We start from the raw sequence: 18,024 nt of genomic DNA, 5'->3' as shown, positions 1-18,024 counted from the left end.
TTCATTTGTCCTTTAAATCCTTTGTAGTTTGTTGTCAATAAACAAAATTGTTTTAGTTCAACCACAAGAAAAGCATAATGGGAGAGAGTCAGATTTTGAAGCCGAGACTCGTGTCTTGCTTAGTTAAAAAATGAAATGCAGGTAGCTCTTAATGCGCTCTGCTTTCATGCCACCGGGCTTTTTGTGCAGTTGTAGGCGTCAATTATTCCAGATATTGGATATTGTTTTAGAGTGAAAAGGCAGCCTCAGAAGGAGCGCATTATGTACCGGCTCGCTGCTGTACGGTCCGGCGGCGCAACAAAACCTCTGCTCACATCTGCTGCTGTGTTTCCATCAGGAGACGCCCACACACACACACACACACACACACAAACACACAATAAAACACACTGCATTACGAGTGGAAAAACATCCAAACTGGGAGCCGTCACTTCATCCCCACATCTCAGCAGGGACCACCGAGGACCTGGCCGGGACAGGGAGGACTGGGCGACAGGAGGTCACTGGCAGGAGGAAGGACAACATGGACCAGGACCAGGACCAGGAGAATCAGGACTGGGACCCGTAGAATCTCAACCACTACCAAAAGAACTTGGACAAGGAGAATCAGATTCCGGACCGCGACCAGGACCAGGAGAATCTAGAGTCAGGAAGGCAGAGTTCACAGGTCTCACTGTCCCTCTACTGAGCATGTGCAGAATGAGTCTTCACTACAACCGTGGTGCCAGGAGTTTTCCCTGTTTCCATGGAGACGGGCCCAGAGCGGTTTCAACAAGCTCGACCTTGGGAGCAGTTTTCAAAAAGTTGCATTTTCAATGTGTGTGTGTGTGTGTGTGTGTGTGTGTGTGTGTACACAGGGATCTTCACTCGGACCCAAACAACTGGTGCCGTCACAGAGAAACATTTCCAAAAAAGATCATCTCTACGCTACACAACAGGTCACACACTCTGATCACCAGGTCACACACTCTGATCACCAGGCTACACACTCTGATCACCAGGCTACACACTCTGATCACCAGGCTACACACTCTGATCACCAGGCTACACACACTGATCACCAGGTTACACACTCTGATCACCAGGTCACACACTCTGATCACCGATCACTAATTGCCTCGTGTAGCCGGAGCCCAGAGAGGAAGCTGGCGCCTGGCATGAACCCAGTAATTAGCGTCTGCAGACGGTTTTCAGCCTTCCTCGCGTCACCCGTCAGAGAGAGCCTGATGAGAACAGCGAGTCTGGGACTGATCCCTCAATGTGACTGACGCCTAACAGCTTGTCTGAAAGTGATTAGCTGAACGCGGAGAAACAATTCTAATTTTGATAATTGCTCAATATTGTGAGCTGTTAATGAGGTAAAAACAGTCGATGTTTTTGGTCTCTTAAAAAGCCGAATGAGGAATGAATAAAACATTTTCACAGTTTGTTTGAATCTAAAGGATAATTGTTCATTTCAATCTTGATCAGTGCCAAATAACTGCCAATCATCATTACAGGACTGCTTTCAGAATCAATTCCTTCTTTTTTCATTTTTTCCTGTGAAATGATGTCTAATGGCTCAGGGAGCCCTGGGGGGCGTGGCTTAACTCTGCAGCCAATAGAAACCTTCATTTCCAGACACCTGTCCTTGTCATAAGATAAAAAATTTCCATGACAATAAGTTCACTTGAATCCTGCTTCCTCTGAAGGCCGCAGTGAAACGTTAAATATCCCGGATTCTGCTTCCCTGGCTGTGAGGAAGGCCACGCAGCAGAAGTGTCCCTCGCTGCTTTCCATAGTCCACAATAATCCTCTTTAGAGCAAACATCTGCCAGCGCGCTGCCTTCAGGGTCCGCTGGGATTTTTAGGACTCTTTTACAAAATGTTTCAAGTGAAAACGCTTCGCTTTGTGTTTTTGTTTCAGAAAAGTTTTCTATTAACAATTCTAGTTTTAACAGTCGTGCACATCGAGTCCACTTTCTGGTTTATGAAAGTAACTTCAAGTCAGCTTTACACTGTATTAGTTTAACAGTAATATTATTTTGACTTCAGCCATTTACTGTATGTTAAGAAGACACGAGGATTAAATGGCTGGGTTTGAAGAAAAATCAATTTCTATGCTATTTGTTACTTTTATATACGGTCAACGACAGTTAAAAGTTAAAAAAAAATAATAATAAAATCAAGCGCCCGCCCCCGCAGCGCTGTGAAGCATATAGAATCAAGTCCTTTCCAAAATGTTTCTTCCCCTCTCAGTTTCATGATTAAACGTGATGAATTCTGAAGTTTGGGGCTGTCGGTCAGAGAAACTAATCTGAAGCCATCACCTTGGTCTCTCGCACTTTGTGAAGGGCATGCTTCCAATTTTATGTACCAAAAAATAATTAATGGAAATAAAACATTTTCTGCAGCCTCGGGCTGAAGCTTTCCTCAAGGACGGCGCTCCGTATTGTAATTCAGATATGGAGGGGCTCTCACATTATCTGGCCAGCTAATGTACGTTACCCAGATCCCCCCCCCTCTCTCTCTCTCGCTGCCTCTCTCTCTCTCTCGCTGCCTCTCTCTCTCTCCCGCCTGTTTGGCTCCATGTTGGAAGCATCAGCAGCAGCAGTGTGGTTTACAATAGATGGCAGTGTGGAACTGTCCACAAGCCGAGTAGCAGGAGGATTTTAGAGGCTACATATGTATGTTTAAATGTCTCACTCCCCCCCCCCCGCCCTCGCCGCCGCCGCCGCCCCCCCGCCGCCGGCTCTGAGCTCCTCTCTGGTTCCCAGGCTCGGCTCGACTGTCAATCAGCGGCAGCCTACATCTCAGCACTGCAGCTGAGCCAGGGCCGCATCATCCCGCCTGCCAATCACCGCTGCACACCTTCAATCCGCGCTATCCATCTCTCTGTAAAGCAGCCCCCCACCCCCCACCCCCGCCTCCACCTCACCCCCACCCTCCTCCTCCTCCTCCTCTCAAAACAACAGAAGCACTGAGATCTCTTTAACACACACACACACACACACACACAAGCAGCAGGACAACAGAGGAAGTACAGAAACCAGCACGAACACGCCGCCAAACTCTCCAACAATCAAATGAGCGCTATAATTGGAAGTAATGGCGTTTTACTGTCATAATTAGCGATCGATGTATTGAGAGGCAAACGGCCAGACTGCGTTTGGCTGTGATTACGTCCAGGATCGAGCCTTAATGTGTTTAACACGGCGGCGCCGCTCGCTGTAAACATCATAAAAATATGGAGAGGTCTGGCCTCAGACCGGCCATTACCATGATTACATAATGATATACAAAGTACACAGCGCATATCAATACCATTACCACGCCTTTCACAATAAACCTCATCACATAACGCGGATGGAACCGTGTTTTTTTATTGGTGAAAAGGGGAGTGAACGTCCGTGGTGATATTTTCATCAATGGCTGCATGTGATGTTACAAGGTGTAATTTATGCTGATGGAGGCGCAGAGAATTCGCCTCCTTCATTATTTTCATTTTGCGGCACATTTACTGTACCGTCGGCTCAAACCCCGTTTCCACCCGAGCAGCCGGCCAGCTCTCCACCTGCTCACGACCTGCTCACCACCTGCCAGCGGCGGCAGCAGACAAACGCCCAGCCCGGAGATCCTCTTCCGCCACCTTTCAAAATAAGAGCTCAGCGATCATATGCAGGAGATAAAGCAACACACACACTCAGGCTGGTCTAATGTTACGTAGATGAAGCAGAAAAAATGTCCTTATGTTAAACATCTTCCTGATTTCATGTGACAGCACATCTTTAAAAAAAATGAAAAATGGGGGTCGGAGTTTGTTTGTTGGACGCGTCCAACACAGTAAATCACATTCGGTTTGTGTCTCACACACTCACACACATACACACACACACACACAGCCTGCAGCTCGTACGGCTGTTTAAAGTGTGTCACACTTTGACATTTGGTCACTAAAAAGCAGCTTATGGGAGGAAAAGATCTGTTTAATCATTGACTGGGAGCTATTTTGGTGTGATTTAAGTTGCTCTGTCTTGTTGTGAAAATCTAACATCACACTGTTTTACATCTGCATCTTAAAAGCTATTTAAATATCAGTAAAATCATCTGATTTTTTTTACCTCCACACGAGAGAAGGAAATCATTTAGAAACATTCTTCAGGGAAATAATTTTAGCGTTAGTGAGCAGACGAAGGTAAGTTAAAGGAGGAGCGTCTACCACGTCTGATTCATGCTCTAATATTAGCATTTATTGATCGTTAGAATAACTTTATTAATCCCAGAGCAAATTCCTTTAAAAATTAAAAACCAATGACGTGGCTGAGTCTGTGTATGTTTTGGTCCTTGGATTTTCTGTTAAAAAAGTCTTGAAAAAAAAAAAAAAGAGTAGTTTGGTTTTTCATTTTTAAATTTCAAAAATAAAAAATTCTATTCAATATAATTTTCTTTATCAGCGTCAAGAAGGGATGAACTAAACTTTAAACACCAGCTGATTTTCATCTTCTGTTTCTAAAAACAAAAAACTAAAATTGTTTTTTCAGACTGTGTCACCCCAAGTTGACATTTTCAAAATAAGAGCATGTATGAAGCCGGTGCTGTGTTTCTGGTAAGAGCACCTGAATCACTCTGAATCACTGTTTACTGCAAGAGCGTACGCTAACACATTTCACAATAAAAGTTACATTGCAGTGAACAATATCTCACGCTAAATAACATCACAATTCATTGATACTTAAATAACAATTAAGAATCAAATATCAACCCTTACTGTCTACAGAAGAAAAAAACTTACTGCAATCCTATTATCAGTCCATTCTGATGACCTCTTTCAAATTAAAAGCCCATCAAAAGAGTGCATCTTGGCAAAATTCAGACTAATATTAAATGAAATCCCCCTCCATGTCAGACTGATGGGAGACGATCTCAGGACGCCACTAACAAAGAACCGGCTCAGTCATGAGGCTTTTCAAAATAAGAGTCATCTGAAATGGCCTGTTGTGTTTTGAACAACAGCTTCTGTGAGCACATTATGAAAAAAGCAATATGTTTTTGTTTCTGTCTTCGAACTGAACCTGTGGTTAATTAATAAAACAGTTTTTTTTTTTTTAGTGCATTTCTTTTGAAAATCAGGTGTTTTGTGTGGAGTTTGTAAATTCACTGAGGTGAAGGTGAAATGGGGAGAATCCGAGGAAACGAGCTGCTGATGAACGCTGTGTTCACACTGAAAGTTGAAACGTTTCATCATGGCGTCCTGGCTACTTGGCCGCCGCCGCCGCCGCTGGACCGGTTGTGGAGCAGAGCTCACCTCGGCCCCCCTCGTGTGTTTCCTGATTCTAAAGTGCAGGGTTTAACTCGGTGAGCTCCCTGTTAGGCGCCGCTCCGCGCTGCGGCGGCGGCGGCGGCAGCCGGCCCGGCTGATTCCCTCACACACATTAACGCCGCTTCCTCCGTGTTTTCCTCCTCCTCATTATGTCCTCATGCTTGCTTAAAGATTATTAGCTGTGGTCATTTTATCGCTGCAATTATTGCGCGGCGCAATGCAAGAAAGAGTGGAGGAATTGTGAATGCGCTGCTGTGAGCGGCTTGCCCCGCGCCGGCCCACTAAACATGCAGAGTTTTCCCTCTCTTGTTTGAACTACTTCTAAAATGAGCCTTGCTCTTTGATTGCATCATGGCGCGCGGCTTTCATCAGATGCCTCATAGATTGCAGAGCCAGACAAGGTATCGGGGCGAATGCTAAGGCCGCGGCAGTGGAGGGGATAATTAGATGGAGTTTCTGAATATTCGGGGTACTGTAGAAAACAATAATTGGCCCGCTCCAGCGGAGAATTGTTTTATACACATTCAGGGGTGCTCCAGACGTGCACTAACCCGCTCCCGGTTCAAAGAGATAAAATCTGAAGCCATCAAGCACACATTAAAAGTATTAACTTTCATCAAAGCCATACTCTGTCAAGACTTTATTAAGTTTTATTTCCAATGATGCCATAAAACATAATGACATATCCGAGCCTGTAAAGTCTCAACGCTCACATTCGGCTCGCCTCGGATCTGAGCGGCAGCGGGGCGAGGCCGGAGAAGCCGCTCGTGCCTCTGCTGTCACGCTTCCTGTTGCTGATACGTGTAGATTACAATTAGAAGCAGCAGACGAGCCGCTGAAGTCGGCTTTTCATTAGCGCCGCGAGGTGCGGAGCGATTCAGACGGCAGCCGCACGCCGTCAAACCGCCGCCGCTTCACCGGGAATCACACCGTCACGCCACGAGGCAAAACCCGGGATCTACTGACCACAGCCAGTGAAAAACACACTAAACTCCAACGTATGCTCAGCCTTATCAATATGTTTTTCTTTATGAATTCGTATGACTGTTCTGCTTCGACTCACCTGTAGTGACGTTTATTCTTTATTCTCTGTCGTTATAAATGGTAAAACTGGCAGCTGGTCACTGATATCAATCACTGATAGTCCACTCGCTGAGCTGTTTTCTATTTTTACTGAGCCACATTCATCTGTCTCTTGGTGTTTTTTTTTGGAGCAAATCGATGTTAAAATCTCCACAGATGAAGATAATGTTTTCAACTGCCGTAGAGAGATATTCCTATGAGATTACATCTTTACTGTTTACTGAGTCCTCTAAATCAGACTTTAAGAAGCACCGAACAGCAGCAGCATCGCCTCACAGCAGCGGTTGAAGGTCTTTCTGTGTGGAGGCTGCATGTTCTACCTGTGCAGGTATCGGTTCGTCCAGCCACTGAAATACTGAGATCTAAATTTAAAGATGAAGATTTCCTGTTGCTCCACGATATTGAAAACCAATAAATCTGCTCAGAACCACAGATTTTCCCCCTGAGAGGCTGAAACAGGCCATAAATCTGACTGGATCCTCAGGAAAGGTCAGGAAATCTTCTTCACGCCGATTGTGATTCCTCTGTTTCATCGCGTCTTTGTGTTATCCGAAAGAATAACTGAGGAAGTTCGCCAGAGCGGTGACTTCTCTGCTGAAGGGTTAATTGTTCCAAATCTGGTGAAAGGTCAGAATTTAATTTGAGGATGAAGAAGAACATGGCGGAGCGGACAAACGCAGCCGGAGACCAGTTACACAACACCTAAACACAGGTCCATGCATTAAAAAAAAAAAGAAAAGAAGATTAGGTAAATTAGCTTTTCTAATCTGTCCCCTGCTCGGCGTTATGAAATTAGAGCACCTCAAAATGGAGAGAAATGATTATTCCCTCATAATTATCGTACGGCCTGTTGTGCGAGTCCGAGAAAAATTCAATTTCCAACGAGGATTTCAGTGTTTTCACCTTATGGAGAGTGATTCTGTGACATGAAACGCAATGAAATAATGAATACACAGTTCAGTGGAAACAGTCGCATGTGCTGTACGAGAATAAAGACAGAAGATGCAATTATTCAGCCTTCACTGCAGAAAGAAACCACGAAAAACAGAAGACGTGGAGCTAAAATAAGCTGCGTATTAGTGAGGAATAAACTTCGCCCTGAGGACTCCCTTCCAGAGTCCATACCGCTCACGCAGTCGAGATGTGTTTCTATACTCTGAAGAAATGCTGGAAAAAGCTGCAACCTTTAGTTTGGCGTGAACTCCTGGCCGGCGCCGGGCGCTCTGCACACATCTGCAGCGGTCAGCGCCGCAGAGCGCCGCGCCGCGCTGACCCGCCTGACAGCGCCGCGCACATCCTCCGCTGGAAGCTGAGAGGATTCCTGGCAGTGAGGCCACCGGCGCTCGTATTTACATTTCACATGGCGGGCAGTTTAGCTGCGGCTGGCGATGAGCGCCGCCGCTGCCGCCGCCGAGGCAGCTGGAAGCCATCCGCAGCCGGCAGGACGGAGGAGACGGAGGACGTCAAACCTCAGCCTGGACTGATATTTAACCCTCAGAGACAGAGAAGCTGCTTCCCTTCAGTCTGCACAACGATGTCCGTTTCCATGGAAACGGCAGAAACCGTGAAAACAATGTATTTATAGCGTGTTTGTTTACCGTTAAACGGTAAAAGTTCACTCACAAGGGTGAAATGGACAGACTGGAAAACCAACACTGCCCCCTTCAGAATAAAAGCTCTCCTTCCTGAGCTAAAGGACAGGGTGTGTGAAGATTTCATGATGCTGCTCGGCGTGTTTTTTTATTTTCATTTGTCACAACGATAATAAATGAAACATCAACAGTGTGTGAACTGTGAACCAGCTCCGTGAAGGTTTCCTCATTGTTCTGTGTTTAAAGTACTCCTCATCTTCATGAATCCAACTAGTTCAAGCAGAATTTAAAGTGATTTAAAGAAAGATTGACACACCGATTAAACAAAATAAGGAAAAGAAAAGACAAGACGCGTTTCAAAGGTGAATGTAAATTAAACTTGAGAAGAAAGATGGATTGAAAATACCTTTAAAAAGACAAACAGACAAGATGGAAAGAAAAAGAAACTGAAGATGAAAACCAGGAGAAAAAAAACATTTTCAAGAGAAAATCTTCAGATAAAATAACAACACAGAAAAGCTAAAGTGGTATTTGTAAAGAGGAGAATACTATAACACTGAGGAGTGAGAGTGAAATGAGTGTTTTGAATGAATGAAGTCCGCAGCTTAACCTGGATCGACCCGATCTGACCCTGAACTGCATGCGGAGCGGAGAGACCCATTAAATGAGCTTTCTTTGAAATGTCTCCCCGCTTCCAGCAGACATTACGGACGTCTCGTCCAGTAGCGAGGTCGCACCAGTCGACGCTTTAAAAACCTGGAAGACCAAACTTTCAGAAAATCTAAAGACGTGACGGATTAAAAACTAACTCCTGAGCATCGAGCGACACAGACCCGGAGAGGAGGACCAGCAGGACGCTGGACGACCAGCCGCTCACTAATCCAGATCCTTCCGCTCATTTCTGACATTTACATGAAGAAGACTTTGTCAGACGAATTGCTCGTCTTTGTTTTTGTTTGCCGAGTTAGAAAAAGTAACAATGGTGAAACAGAAGCAGCTCCTGCAGCGCCGCAGCTTCCACACTCGTCCTCTCTGGACCTCTGATATTCAGAAACATGAGGCCTGCGGCCCAAAACCGGCCTGCAAGACGCTCCAATGCGGCCAAACCACCGGGCAAATGGAAAAATTCAATTAAATTTTAAATTCAACTTTATTTATGTAGCGCCACATGAAACACAGAAAACACTTAAAAAAAACAGATTTTTTTATTAACAGATTTCTTCAAACTGGCAACCTAGCTAGATGCTATCAAACCGCCTCAAAGCCCTGCTGTCTGGGGAGTTTGGAAAAACAGCAGTTTGGAAAAACAGCAGTTTGGATTTTGAATCATTAAAAATGACTCCATGTTGAGACTGGTTTCATTTTCAACAGCAATTTTTTGGTGTTGGTAAAATGGAGACATTTCCATCTTGAGATTTCTGCACCACAACAAATAAACACAATAAAGTTTGAATGTAAAGGCTGTTTTATCGGTTGGGCTCACTCAGGATGACTGCAGCCTGAACCGACGCCTCTGTGATACACTGGGGGGCAGCACTGACTCGGTTCTTCACTTTAAACTCGACTCAATACGTCCCCCTGTGGTGAGAACCGGTACTGCAAGCCGCCTCTGTAGCGTCGTCTTGATGGATTCTTTCAGGTTATAAATATTAACACCAACTGAAAATCTTCAGCTGATTAGAGAGAGTGTGTGTGTGTGACCATCAGGACCGCTACATGACACACCGACTGGTTATTTTCCAAACACACACACACACACACACGGTTCCCAATTTACAGCCAGCAGCAACTTTCAGAGTCTGACTTTTTCCTCCCAATCCAATCTGCGGCCGGCTCATACGAGGGAGCCGGATTTTTCCTGGATGATGTGTTTGGGTGTGTGCGCATGTGTGTAAGTTGGCGCACCTGAATGTGAATTGAGGAAGGCTCGCAACCGGCGGTGAGTCATCATCGCCATGGTGTTAAGCCTCCCGTTCCCGGGGGAACAGGGTTACCGTCTCTACACCGCCGGGGATTTTTATTTTTACATTTGAAAAGCAAACCGGAGCCGGCTCACAACAATCCTCCACTGCCTGTCTCTGCTCTCACTTCTTTCTTCCTCCCCCTCCTCCTCCTCCTCCTCCTCCTCCTCCTCCATGACTGAGCTGCATCATGCACACACACCGACACACACACACACACACCTGCTCATTTCAGAGCTCCCGTCCTTATCTTTGTCTGTGTGATATTCAATATGTTTCAGATATCAAAACACAACCCTATGCAGATGAGATGGAGGGGACAATATGAGAAAGAGAGGATCGGCCTCGGCGCCGCGGTTTCCCTCCAGAAACACACCCTGCGGCGGCGCTCAGGACAGCTCTTCTTCCTCTAACCTGCATTTAATCAGCTGTGTCCATTCATCCGTCCCAGAGAGGAAATTCCTTCATCCAACTGACCCATCGGCAAACGTGCAAACTCCACACACAAATATCTGAACCACAACCGAGAGAGCAAAACCTGGAGTGCAGGAGTACTGATGCATTATTTTCTTTCGTTAAAGTTTCATTAAAGTTAACACTTCAGACAGTGTCAACCATGAGGCCCGCGTGCCAAAACCGGCCCACAAGAGGCTCCAATGCGGCCCGCCACACCAACAAGCAAATGGTCGAAATGCAACAGCTGGAGGAGAACTTTCAGGACGTTTCACACAAAAACCTGGCTTCATGTAGAGACTGGAGTCGTTTTCTGCAGTAACTCTCCATTACTGAACAAACTGCTGAAACTAAGTTATGAAATGTCCCTTAAAGAGGCCGGTCCGGGTAATTCTCCATTCACGGCGCGCTCCCTCCGAAGCCCACACACCTGAGGCAGACGGGAATCGGTGTGTTTGTGGAGCACTTCAGTGAGAGCTGAGTGGTTTACCTTTCAGGAATAATACGTAATCAGCAACGTACGGCGTGCCAGAGACTGGAGGAGGAGAGCGCCGCTGCCAAACGGACTCTTTAACTCAGACTCACTCGCGTCGGGGAACTGTTGTTGCTGTTTTTATTTCGAGCCGTCCTCGACGTGCTTATCAGATGGAAACAGGAGAGTAATCCAAGGATATTATAGGTGTGTGTTCTGGAAGTCATTCAAAGCAGAAAATGAAAGCTGTAACAGATTCTGTGTCGTTATCGTCGGGATCAAACCCTCCTGTTGGCCAAATTACACAACTTATTTAGACTGCTAAACGCTTGGCCCCGTCTGTGAAGTGGAAATCTTTATCTGAGGCTCACACACAACTGACACGAGTGTTTCAAACCCCGCGTTTACTTTTTCTCAGCTCAGTGAACACATTAGGAAAATTCTGCATTTTCCTGCCATACATCAGATTACATTAGTGGACACAGAACTCTGGATATATATGGTTTACAGGTCTTTAACTGACTTTTCCCCCCATTTAGACACACCTTTAAGATATAAGACATGACTACATCTGGGAATTCATACTTGAATAAATGTTGTTTTATTTCAGTAAAATGGCCTCAAATTTTCTACAAATTTCATAATTTCCAAGAATTTCAATCAATGCCCTTTAAAAGGTCAAGATTCATGTTTATTGAGGCTTTAAGGGGCATTTTGTAAAATGCGCCCCTCTTGTGTGCTGGGTGGTGCTGAGGAGCAGCAGCTGTTCGGCCTTCGTCTGGATCTCAGTTCTACCTCCTTCAACCTCGGGCTGCAAACCAAAATCTCACATTTACAAACATATTCACGCCAAGAGCTTCAGAAATCTGACTCAACACACCACCTTGTGGTGGAATCTAGTATTGCATGACTAAAGGCGCAAGTCAAATCAAATCAAACTTTATTTGTATAGCACTTTTCAGAATTAAAATTAAACACAAAAGGCTTTACAGCATTTAAAACATAAAACAACATTAAAAAAAAGGTGTGGGATAACCTGTTGACTTTAGTAATGAGTGATTATACTTTCATTTAGACAACACCATGTCTGCTGTTCTGTCTCATTTGGAGCAGTATTTCAAGAGAATATTGATTTATTTTAACCATCAACCGGTACAGTAGAAAACCTCTCAGTTAGAGTCCCATTGGGAAAACCTGCGTCTCAGCTTGTAGGAGTGTCTGCCTCTGGACTGGACTCACCTGTCCAGGTAACCCTGTCCTCATCCCGCTCCCTGCCGCCCAGGAGTGAGCGAACCGAGTCGTCTCACACCGTCAGTATGAACAGGACTTCTACACTCTTCAGTAACAACGTCATGAAGAACAACGCCTCTGAACTCACAGTAAAGTCCGTGTTTTGTGTCTTGGCGCAGGCGTACCCAATAATTTCACCATTTTCCAGACGGTGCTGTGTACTTACATGTTTATTTAAGAAGTGTAGGCCACAATAGGGCCTGCTGATGAAATTTTCAGAAAGAGGTTACCAGTAGTTCCATGTGAAGTTGCGCCAATGTTCAGCAATCACTTGCAGAGAAAAGGCTATTGTTAGCAGGGGGAGAGATACCAATTTTCTCCCGGACGGAGGCTCCGCTGTGCAGAATGCAGAACTGGTTGACTCAGTGGTACGAATCTTTACTGGGAAAGTCTCACTCTCTTAGTCAACAAGTTCACACGTCTCCTTCCTCTGAGGTGTTACCAAGGCATTTTGGGAAATTCAGGAAATCGATAACTTAACTGGAAGGAGACACAGCAGGTTAAAGCAAAGAGGAAACGCTGCATCGCTGCTTTTCTTCCTCCGTTTCAGCATCGTGAGCACCACAGACAGCCGGAGGACCAGGGTCCACAGGTGGGAGTTTACTGTTAAAACACTAAGCTACTAATAAACTTCAGTTTGGGTCTTTATTTAAAGGGGTATTTCTTTTTTTAAAACAATAAAAACCTCCAGATGTTGAATCTGTCTCTTCTACTCCACAAACCCTTTCAAGTGAAAATACAGTAAATTTAAGCATATTGGTCCTTCATTAAAGTGTGATAAACTAGAAGCAAACTGTACTTTGATTTACACAGAAAAACACCATGAGTGACAAAACATGAGTGTTGAACTGGTTTTACCTCCGTCCAGCTACATGCTGAGCAATTTCATCACTAGAAATCTAAATCAGTTTTCGTACAAATGTCATTCAGAAGTTCGTGCTGAACAAACTATCCTTACACAACACATGACAAACCTGAAATTTGAATAAAAGTACTTCAGATTTAACAAAATCATGCAGTTCACCCCATTGCTCTAATAAATATATCGACATTACTGTCATATGTTCTCACTAATTTAATCCAGCGAGCCAGATGTGGTCTGCGGGCCGAACGTTAGACTCCCCTGGTTAAAATCCTGTTTCCAGAAGTCAGTTGTTTCATTTGTCTGTCATGTCAGTGGTGAAAGTTCTCGAACACACTGGAGCTTTACAGCAAAATAAACAGGGATCGATCTGAGGAACAACAGAAAATACCATAAAGTCCAGGAATAGAAGTCACGGGGGGCCAGCTGGGGAAACGTCTCTGCTGTGTGTGTGTTCAGTTAATCAGCTGTATCTCTCCACTGATGCCACTGTTAAATCATATTTTATCCCCAGCTGAGTCAAAACACTGGATCTGTAGGCCAGAGTGTAAACCCCTCCCTGTGCTGGTGGATAAATAAAGCCCGGAAAGTGTTTTGCTGTTTGTTTCCTCACTTCTTCTGAGAGACGAGAACATGTGAAGTTATCACCTGTATCCACTCCCTGCTTACTGCACAATGTACTTCATTTATCCTGCTGCCTTTTATTTGAGTACCCAAAGCTCCGCGAGAGGGAATATAGCAAATTAATAGTTTATAAGCATCTTAAATCTTAATTTACTGCTCGCCGGAGGAAACCGCCGAGGGTTTACTATGTAATGAAGTGAGCGATCACAGCCGGGATGTTGACTGAAGTGAGGCAAACACTGAAACACTCCACGACAGCGCGCTCCACGACAGCGCGCTCCACGACAGCGCGCTCCACGGCGGCGACGGGAATCCGACACACAGCCACGCGAACAACGACCCGACGGAGGCGTGTCTGTCTTACTGTATCTCTTTGGTCCATCTTCCAGGCAGAAGGAGAGCGTGAGAGTGGCGTCCTCCTCGAAGAACTCTGTGGCGAAGGCATCCCACCACAAACTGTCGCTTTCCTGCGAGACAAATCAAGACAGATATTCTTTATTAAACACAGTTTTTAATAATGGGCTTCATTTCATCAGCCGGGCTCCTGGAAGGAGCACGCCTTGTTTCAGTTTGGGAGAAAACCCCTCATTTTCTGTCACTTTTTAATAACCAGCACATTTCCTTTTATCACGTTTGTTGGTCTTGTCCTATTGCTTTCGTTGTTTTTCTTTTTTTTTTTGTTTTTTACATAAATTCAATATCGATAAGACAAAGAGATTGTGAGCAGGCAAACGAGATAAACAAAGTTTTTGTTCGTATTTGAGAATATTTCTCTTGTGATGTAAATGAATGCCGTGGACTTCATAGTTCATCAAAGCAGAGGAGGAGAATGATTCTGGACAGCAGGTTTGAACACGTCGTTCACCCTGATTCCTGCTGCAGGCCCTGAACCGGACCGGAGGACCCGTCCAGAGCTGACCCGACCAGGGGTGACCCGTCCAGAGCTGACCCCGGGGGATCGGATGCTGACTACACCGTTTGTGAAAACAAAAAAAAAAAATTTGTTTTCAGCTGAAACATTTTCTGAAAGACAGAAATGTCGACAAATGAGCCATCCTCGAAAACCACAAGCTGTTTCTGAAACAAAAGAAAAAAATCAAGTTGCATCCACTTCCTGCTCTTTTAACCACAGATAAACTGCTGGCGCAGGAAGAACATGCAAACTCCAGAGAGGATAAACACAAAGGATGTTCATCAATATACGGTTTCAAAAAACAGCAGCATCAATCCTGAAAGCTGTGAGGAAATCCATTCATGGATCCGTTATTAATCATTTAGCTGAGCCGTGAATAAAGTCCGTCCACATGAGAGCAGGAAAAGAGCAGTGTCTGTGTTTAAGAGTCCAGAGTGGAATGATTAAATTGCTGTTTTCTGGAACTTGCAGGCTGAGACACAAATACATTACTGTAAATTTACACTTTAAAGCCGCTGCAGGCAACAGATATTTAATCTTTTTGCTTAATTAATTAATCAGAAAAATGGTTGATGATTTAATGGAATGGAAAATGAGCATTTTAATTGAGGGTTTGTGAAAGCACATCAATTTCGGGCCGCTCCATGTTCAGTTCTTCAGTGAAATCTTCAGCGCTGACACTTAAGTCTGCGTTCGCAAGTTTCAATAAGCCCCGTGCCAGCTGTGCCAGAAACCTCCTTCTTGGCACGGAAACCCCGGCTTGTTACTACAGCGCTCCCACCGGGTCAATCACAGCAACTGTTTACACAGAACAGCGCAGAAATACATCAGCCTCCATCAGCGTGGCGCTGTAAAAACAAAGAGACACACCAAGACGCGCCACGCTCCTGGAATATGGACCAGTGTGTGTGTGTCTGTTTCATACAGTGAGGAGCAGCAGGTGTAAACAGCGTGTGTGTGTGTGTGTGTGTGTGTGTGGTGTCGTGTCAATACATCTGCTTTAGACAGAAAGAAAGAAAAAAAATAATAGAGAAAAAAGAAAGAACATGAAAACTACATCACCTTTAGCAGTTCTGCTGTTTCCATGGAAACATTTTCCAAACACTGCTATACAAACGTGAAACTCTTCTGAAACAAAACCACAGAAACGAAGCCTTTTCACTTGAAACGTTGTGTAAACGAGTCCAAAAAATCCCAGCAGACCCTGAAGGCACCGTGCTGGCAGATGTTTGCTCACTTTACTATAAAGAGGATTATTGTGGACTATGGAAAGCAGTGAGGGACACTTCTGCTGTGTGGCCTTCCTCACAATCAGGGAAACAAAATCCGGGATATTTCACATCTCAGGGACGGTCAGACTGCCGTTTATGTCCAGAGAAGCGGGACTGGTGTGTGTTTACCTGCCGGGGAGGAGGAAGTCTCGTGTTCAACCATGGAATAAACGTCACCCGCCGCGGCGGTGAGGCTCATTTACATTACGTGACTCCGTTAACGGATGCTTCACAACGCCTTTAAAAACGAACAAAACAGACGAATCGGCAGCTCGATGCTCACGCCGGTAATCTCGCGAACACTCCTGCACGGGGTCTCGGATCTGACGTCAATCAGCAGATTCTCACTTTTCAGGAGGAAGGAGAAGATGCTCCGTGTGGCTTTGTCGTTTTCCAATTTAAAAAAGCAAATCATTTAAACTAACTGAAAACACTTGGATCATAAAACGCACATTTTAAGTTGATTATTTAATATTCTGCACTGCTGTGACCTGTTTCCATAAGTTCTCATCTCACAACCTGAGAAGAGAACTCCACAGAACGTGATGTTGCTCGGATACCGTCACTATAAACAATAAAACCAAACATGTCAAACAAATACGATCCACCTGATGAGGCGAGAGAGCGACCCACTGCTCCAGCGTGCCGCCCAAACAAACACCGTACATGACAAATCTTTGTCTTTTATATTCTAACTCTGCTCACGAGAATGCAGATTCAGACTAAAATTTCACCTGGAGTGGGCCGGACCCGTCAAATAAAACCTTTCACTTCAAACTTTAAAGTTCTCAATTGTTGCGGTGCAGCAAAAACGTGACAGAAATCTATATATTAAAAAAAAAAGAATAAACCAAAAATAATGACTACAATCACAACATAAAGCCAGTTCTAATGCTGCAAAATCCACTGAAATGTCCCAAAAAGATTTGCATTCTGCATGTTTTTCTAGACTCCCCCTGTCAGCATGGCTTCGAAGCTAATGCTAATGTGCTAGCTAATGCTAGTGAGCTAGCTTCCCAGTAAAATCTGACATCTCGGCTGTCAGTGTTGTGTCGCTGCTCTGAAGAATGTTACAACAAAAAAAAAGAAAAAAAAAAAAACACTTTCTTTGACATTTTGACCATTTGCTTGGTGATTTATTGGGCCGGATTGGAGCTTCTTGCGGCCCGGTTGTGAGCCGTGGGCCTCATGTTTGACACCCCTCATCAGCAATTCTCACCTGTACAGACTCTGTAAACATCAACAAGTAAACTGAAACACATTTTCTAACCACAGACAGTGAAATTCTACTCTGACTCTATTCATTTCTCTCTCAGAAGAGTAAAGACCTGCTGGCTGTCGTCATGACCGGATTATTTCCTCCACTGTCTTAATTCCAGATTGTACTTTTGAACCTCACGTTATATAACATTTAAGATATTTTGTAGCACTTTGACTTGGATACTTTGAATATCGTCGTGGATTAACAAAAAGCTTCAAATTGAAGTAAATATTTAGCATTTCTTTGTTTGAGTAGTACAGAAATACCTTCATCAGCTGTCATCTCCACTCAGAGAGACTTGAGGAAGATGTGGTTTGTGTGCTGTTGTTGGAGAGGATCCATTGTTACACTAATGAAGAGGAGGTAAAATACATCGACCTTGACCAAAAATAGCATTAATAATAAATTCTGGTTGCAAAGAATTGCATCAGTTGACTCTTGACAGGAGACGATCTATTGACTAAAAAGTAAATTACCTTGGAACTTTAATTACCTTTTGTTGCTGATTCTGTAACTTTTTGACTTTTACGGGTCTTTTTATAGTCTCCTCTTCCTCCGCCGTCGACGGCACGAAGGATGAAGCTCAGCCCGATTCATACATGAAGTTATTGTTGCCGTTGGTTTTCCCTGATGAAGAATGGGCGAGCGGCGGGCCGCACGCTCTAATTCCAGCACATTAATGTTTTCTGGTGTCAGGTAATAAACTGTATTTCACCTGAATGACTCGGCTGAACTTTGAACTGCTGTTAAAGGGGATTTGATAGGAAAGCGGCGCGCTCCCCGTTTTGACACAAACTGCCTGGATTTAGTGTGGGAGATAAATTTTTGGAGTGCTGTCATCCTGAGGGCTCCCATCACTCTGTTTTATTCATTAAGCTTCCTCTTACTGGTTTAATGAAAAGTGTTTCACTTAAGCTCCCCGTCTGACAGAATCCGGTCTTCC

At 44.6% G+C, this 18,024-nt stretch overlaps 1 protein-coding gene across 6 annotated transcripts in view; it reads right to left on the bottom strand.

Annotated features, from left to right (window-relative positions):
- Positions 1-18,024, bottom strand: part of ldb2a (LIM domain binding 2a) — an 82,357-nt gene that overhangs the window by 48,257 nt on the left and 16,076 nt on the right. For all 6 annotated transcript variants that reach the window (XM_030101541.1, XM_030101549.1, XM_030101557.1 and 3 more), the window contains exon 2: positions 14,001-14,103. In XM_030101541.1, coding sequence (XP_029957401.1) covers positions 14,001-14,103 — 103 coding nt within the window. The remainder of the gene's footprint in view (positions 1-14,000; positions 14,104-18,024) is intronic.

The sequence above is a fragment of the Salarias fasciatus genome, chromosome 2 (assembly GCF_902148845.1).
Source record: "Salarias fasciatus chromosome 2, fSalaFa1.1, whole genome shotgun sequence".
In the NCBI taxonomy this organism is placed as follows: domain Eukaryota; kingdom Metazoa; phylum Chordata; class Actinopteri; order Blenniiformes; family Blenniidae; genus Salarias; species Salarias fasciatus.
This window is presented reverse-complemented; position numbering and strand designations above follow the sequence as displayed.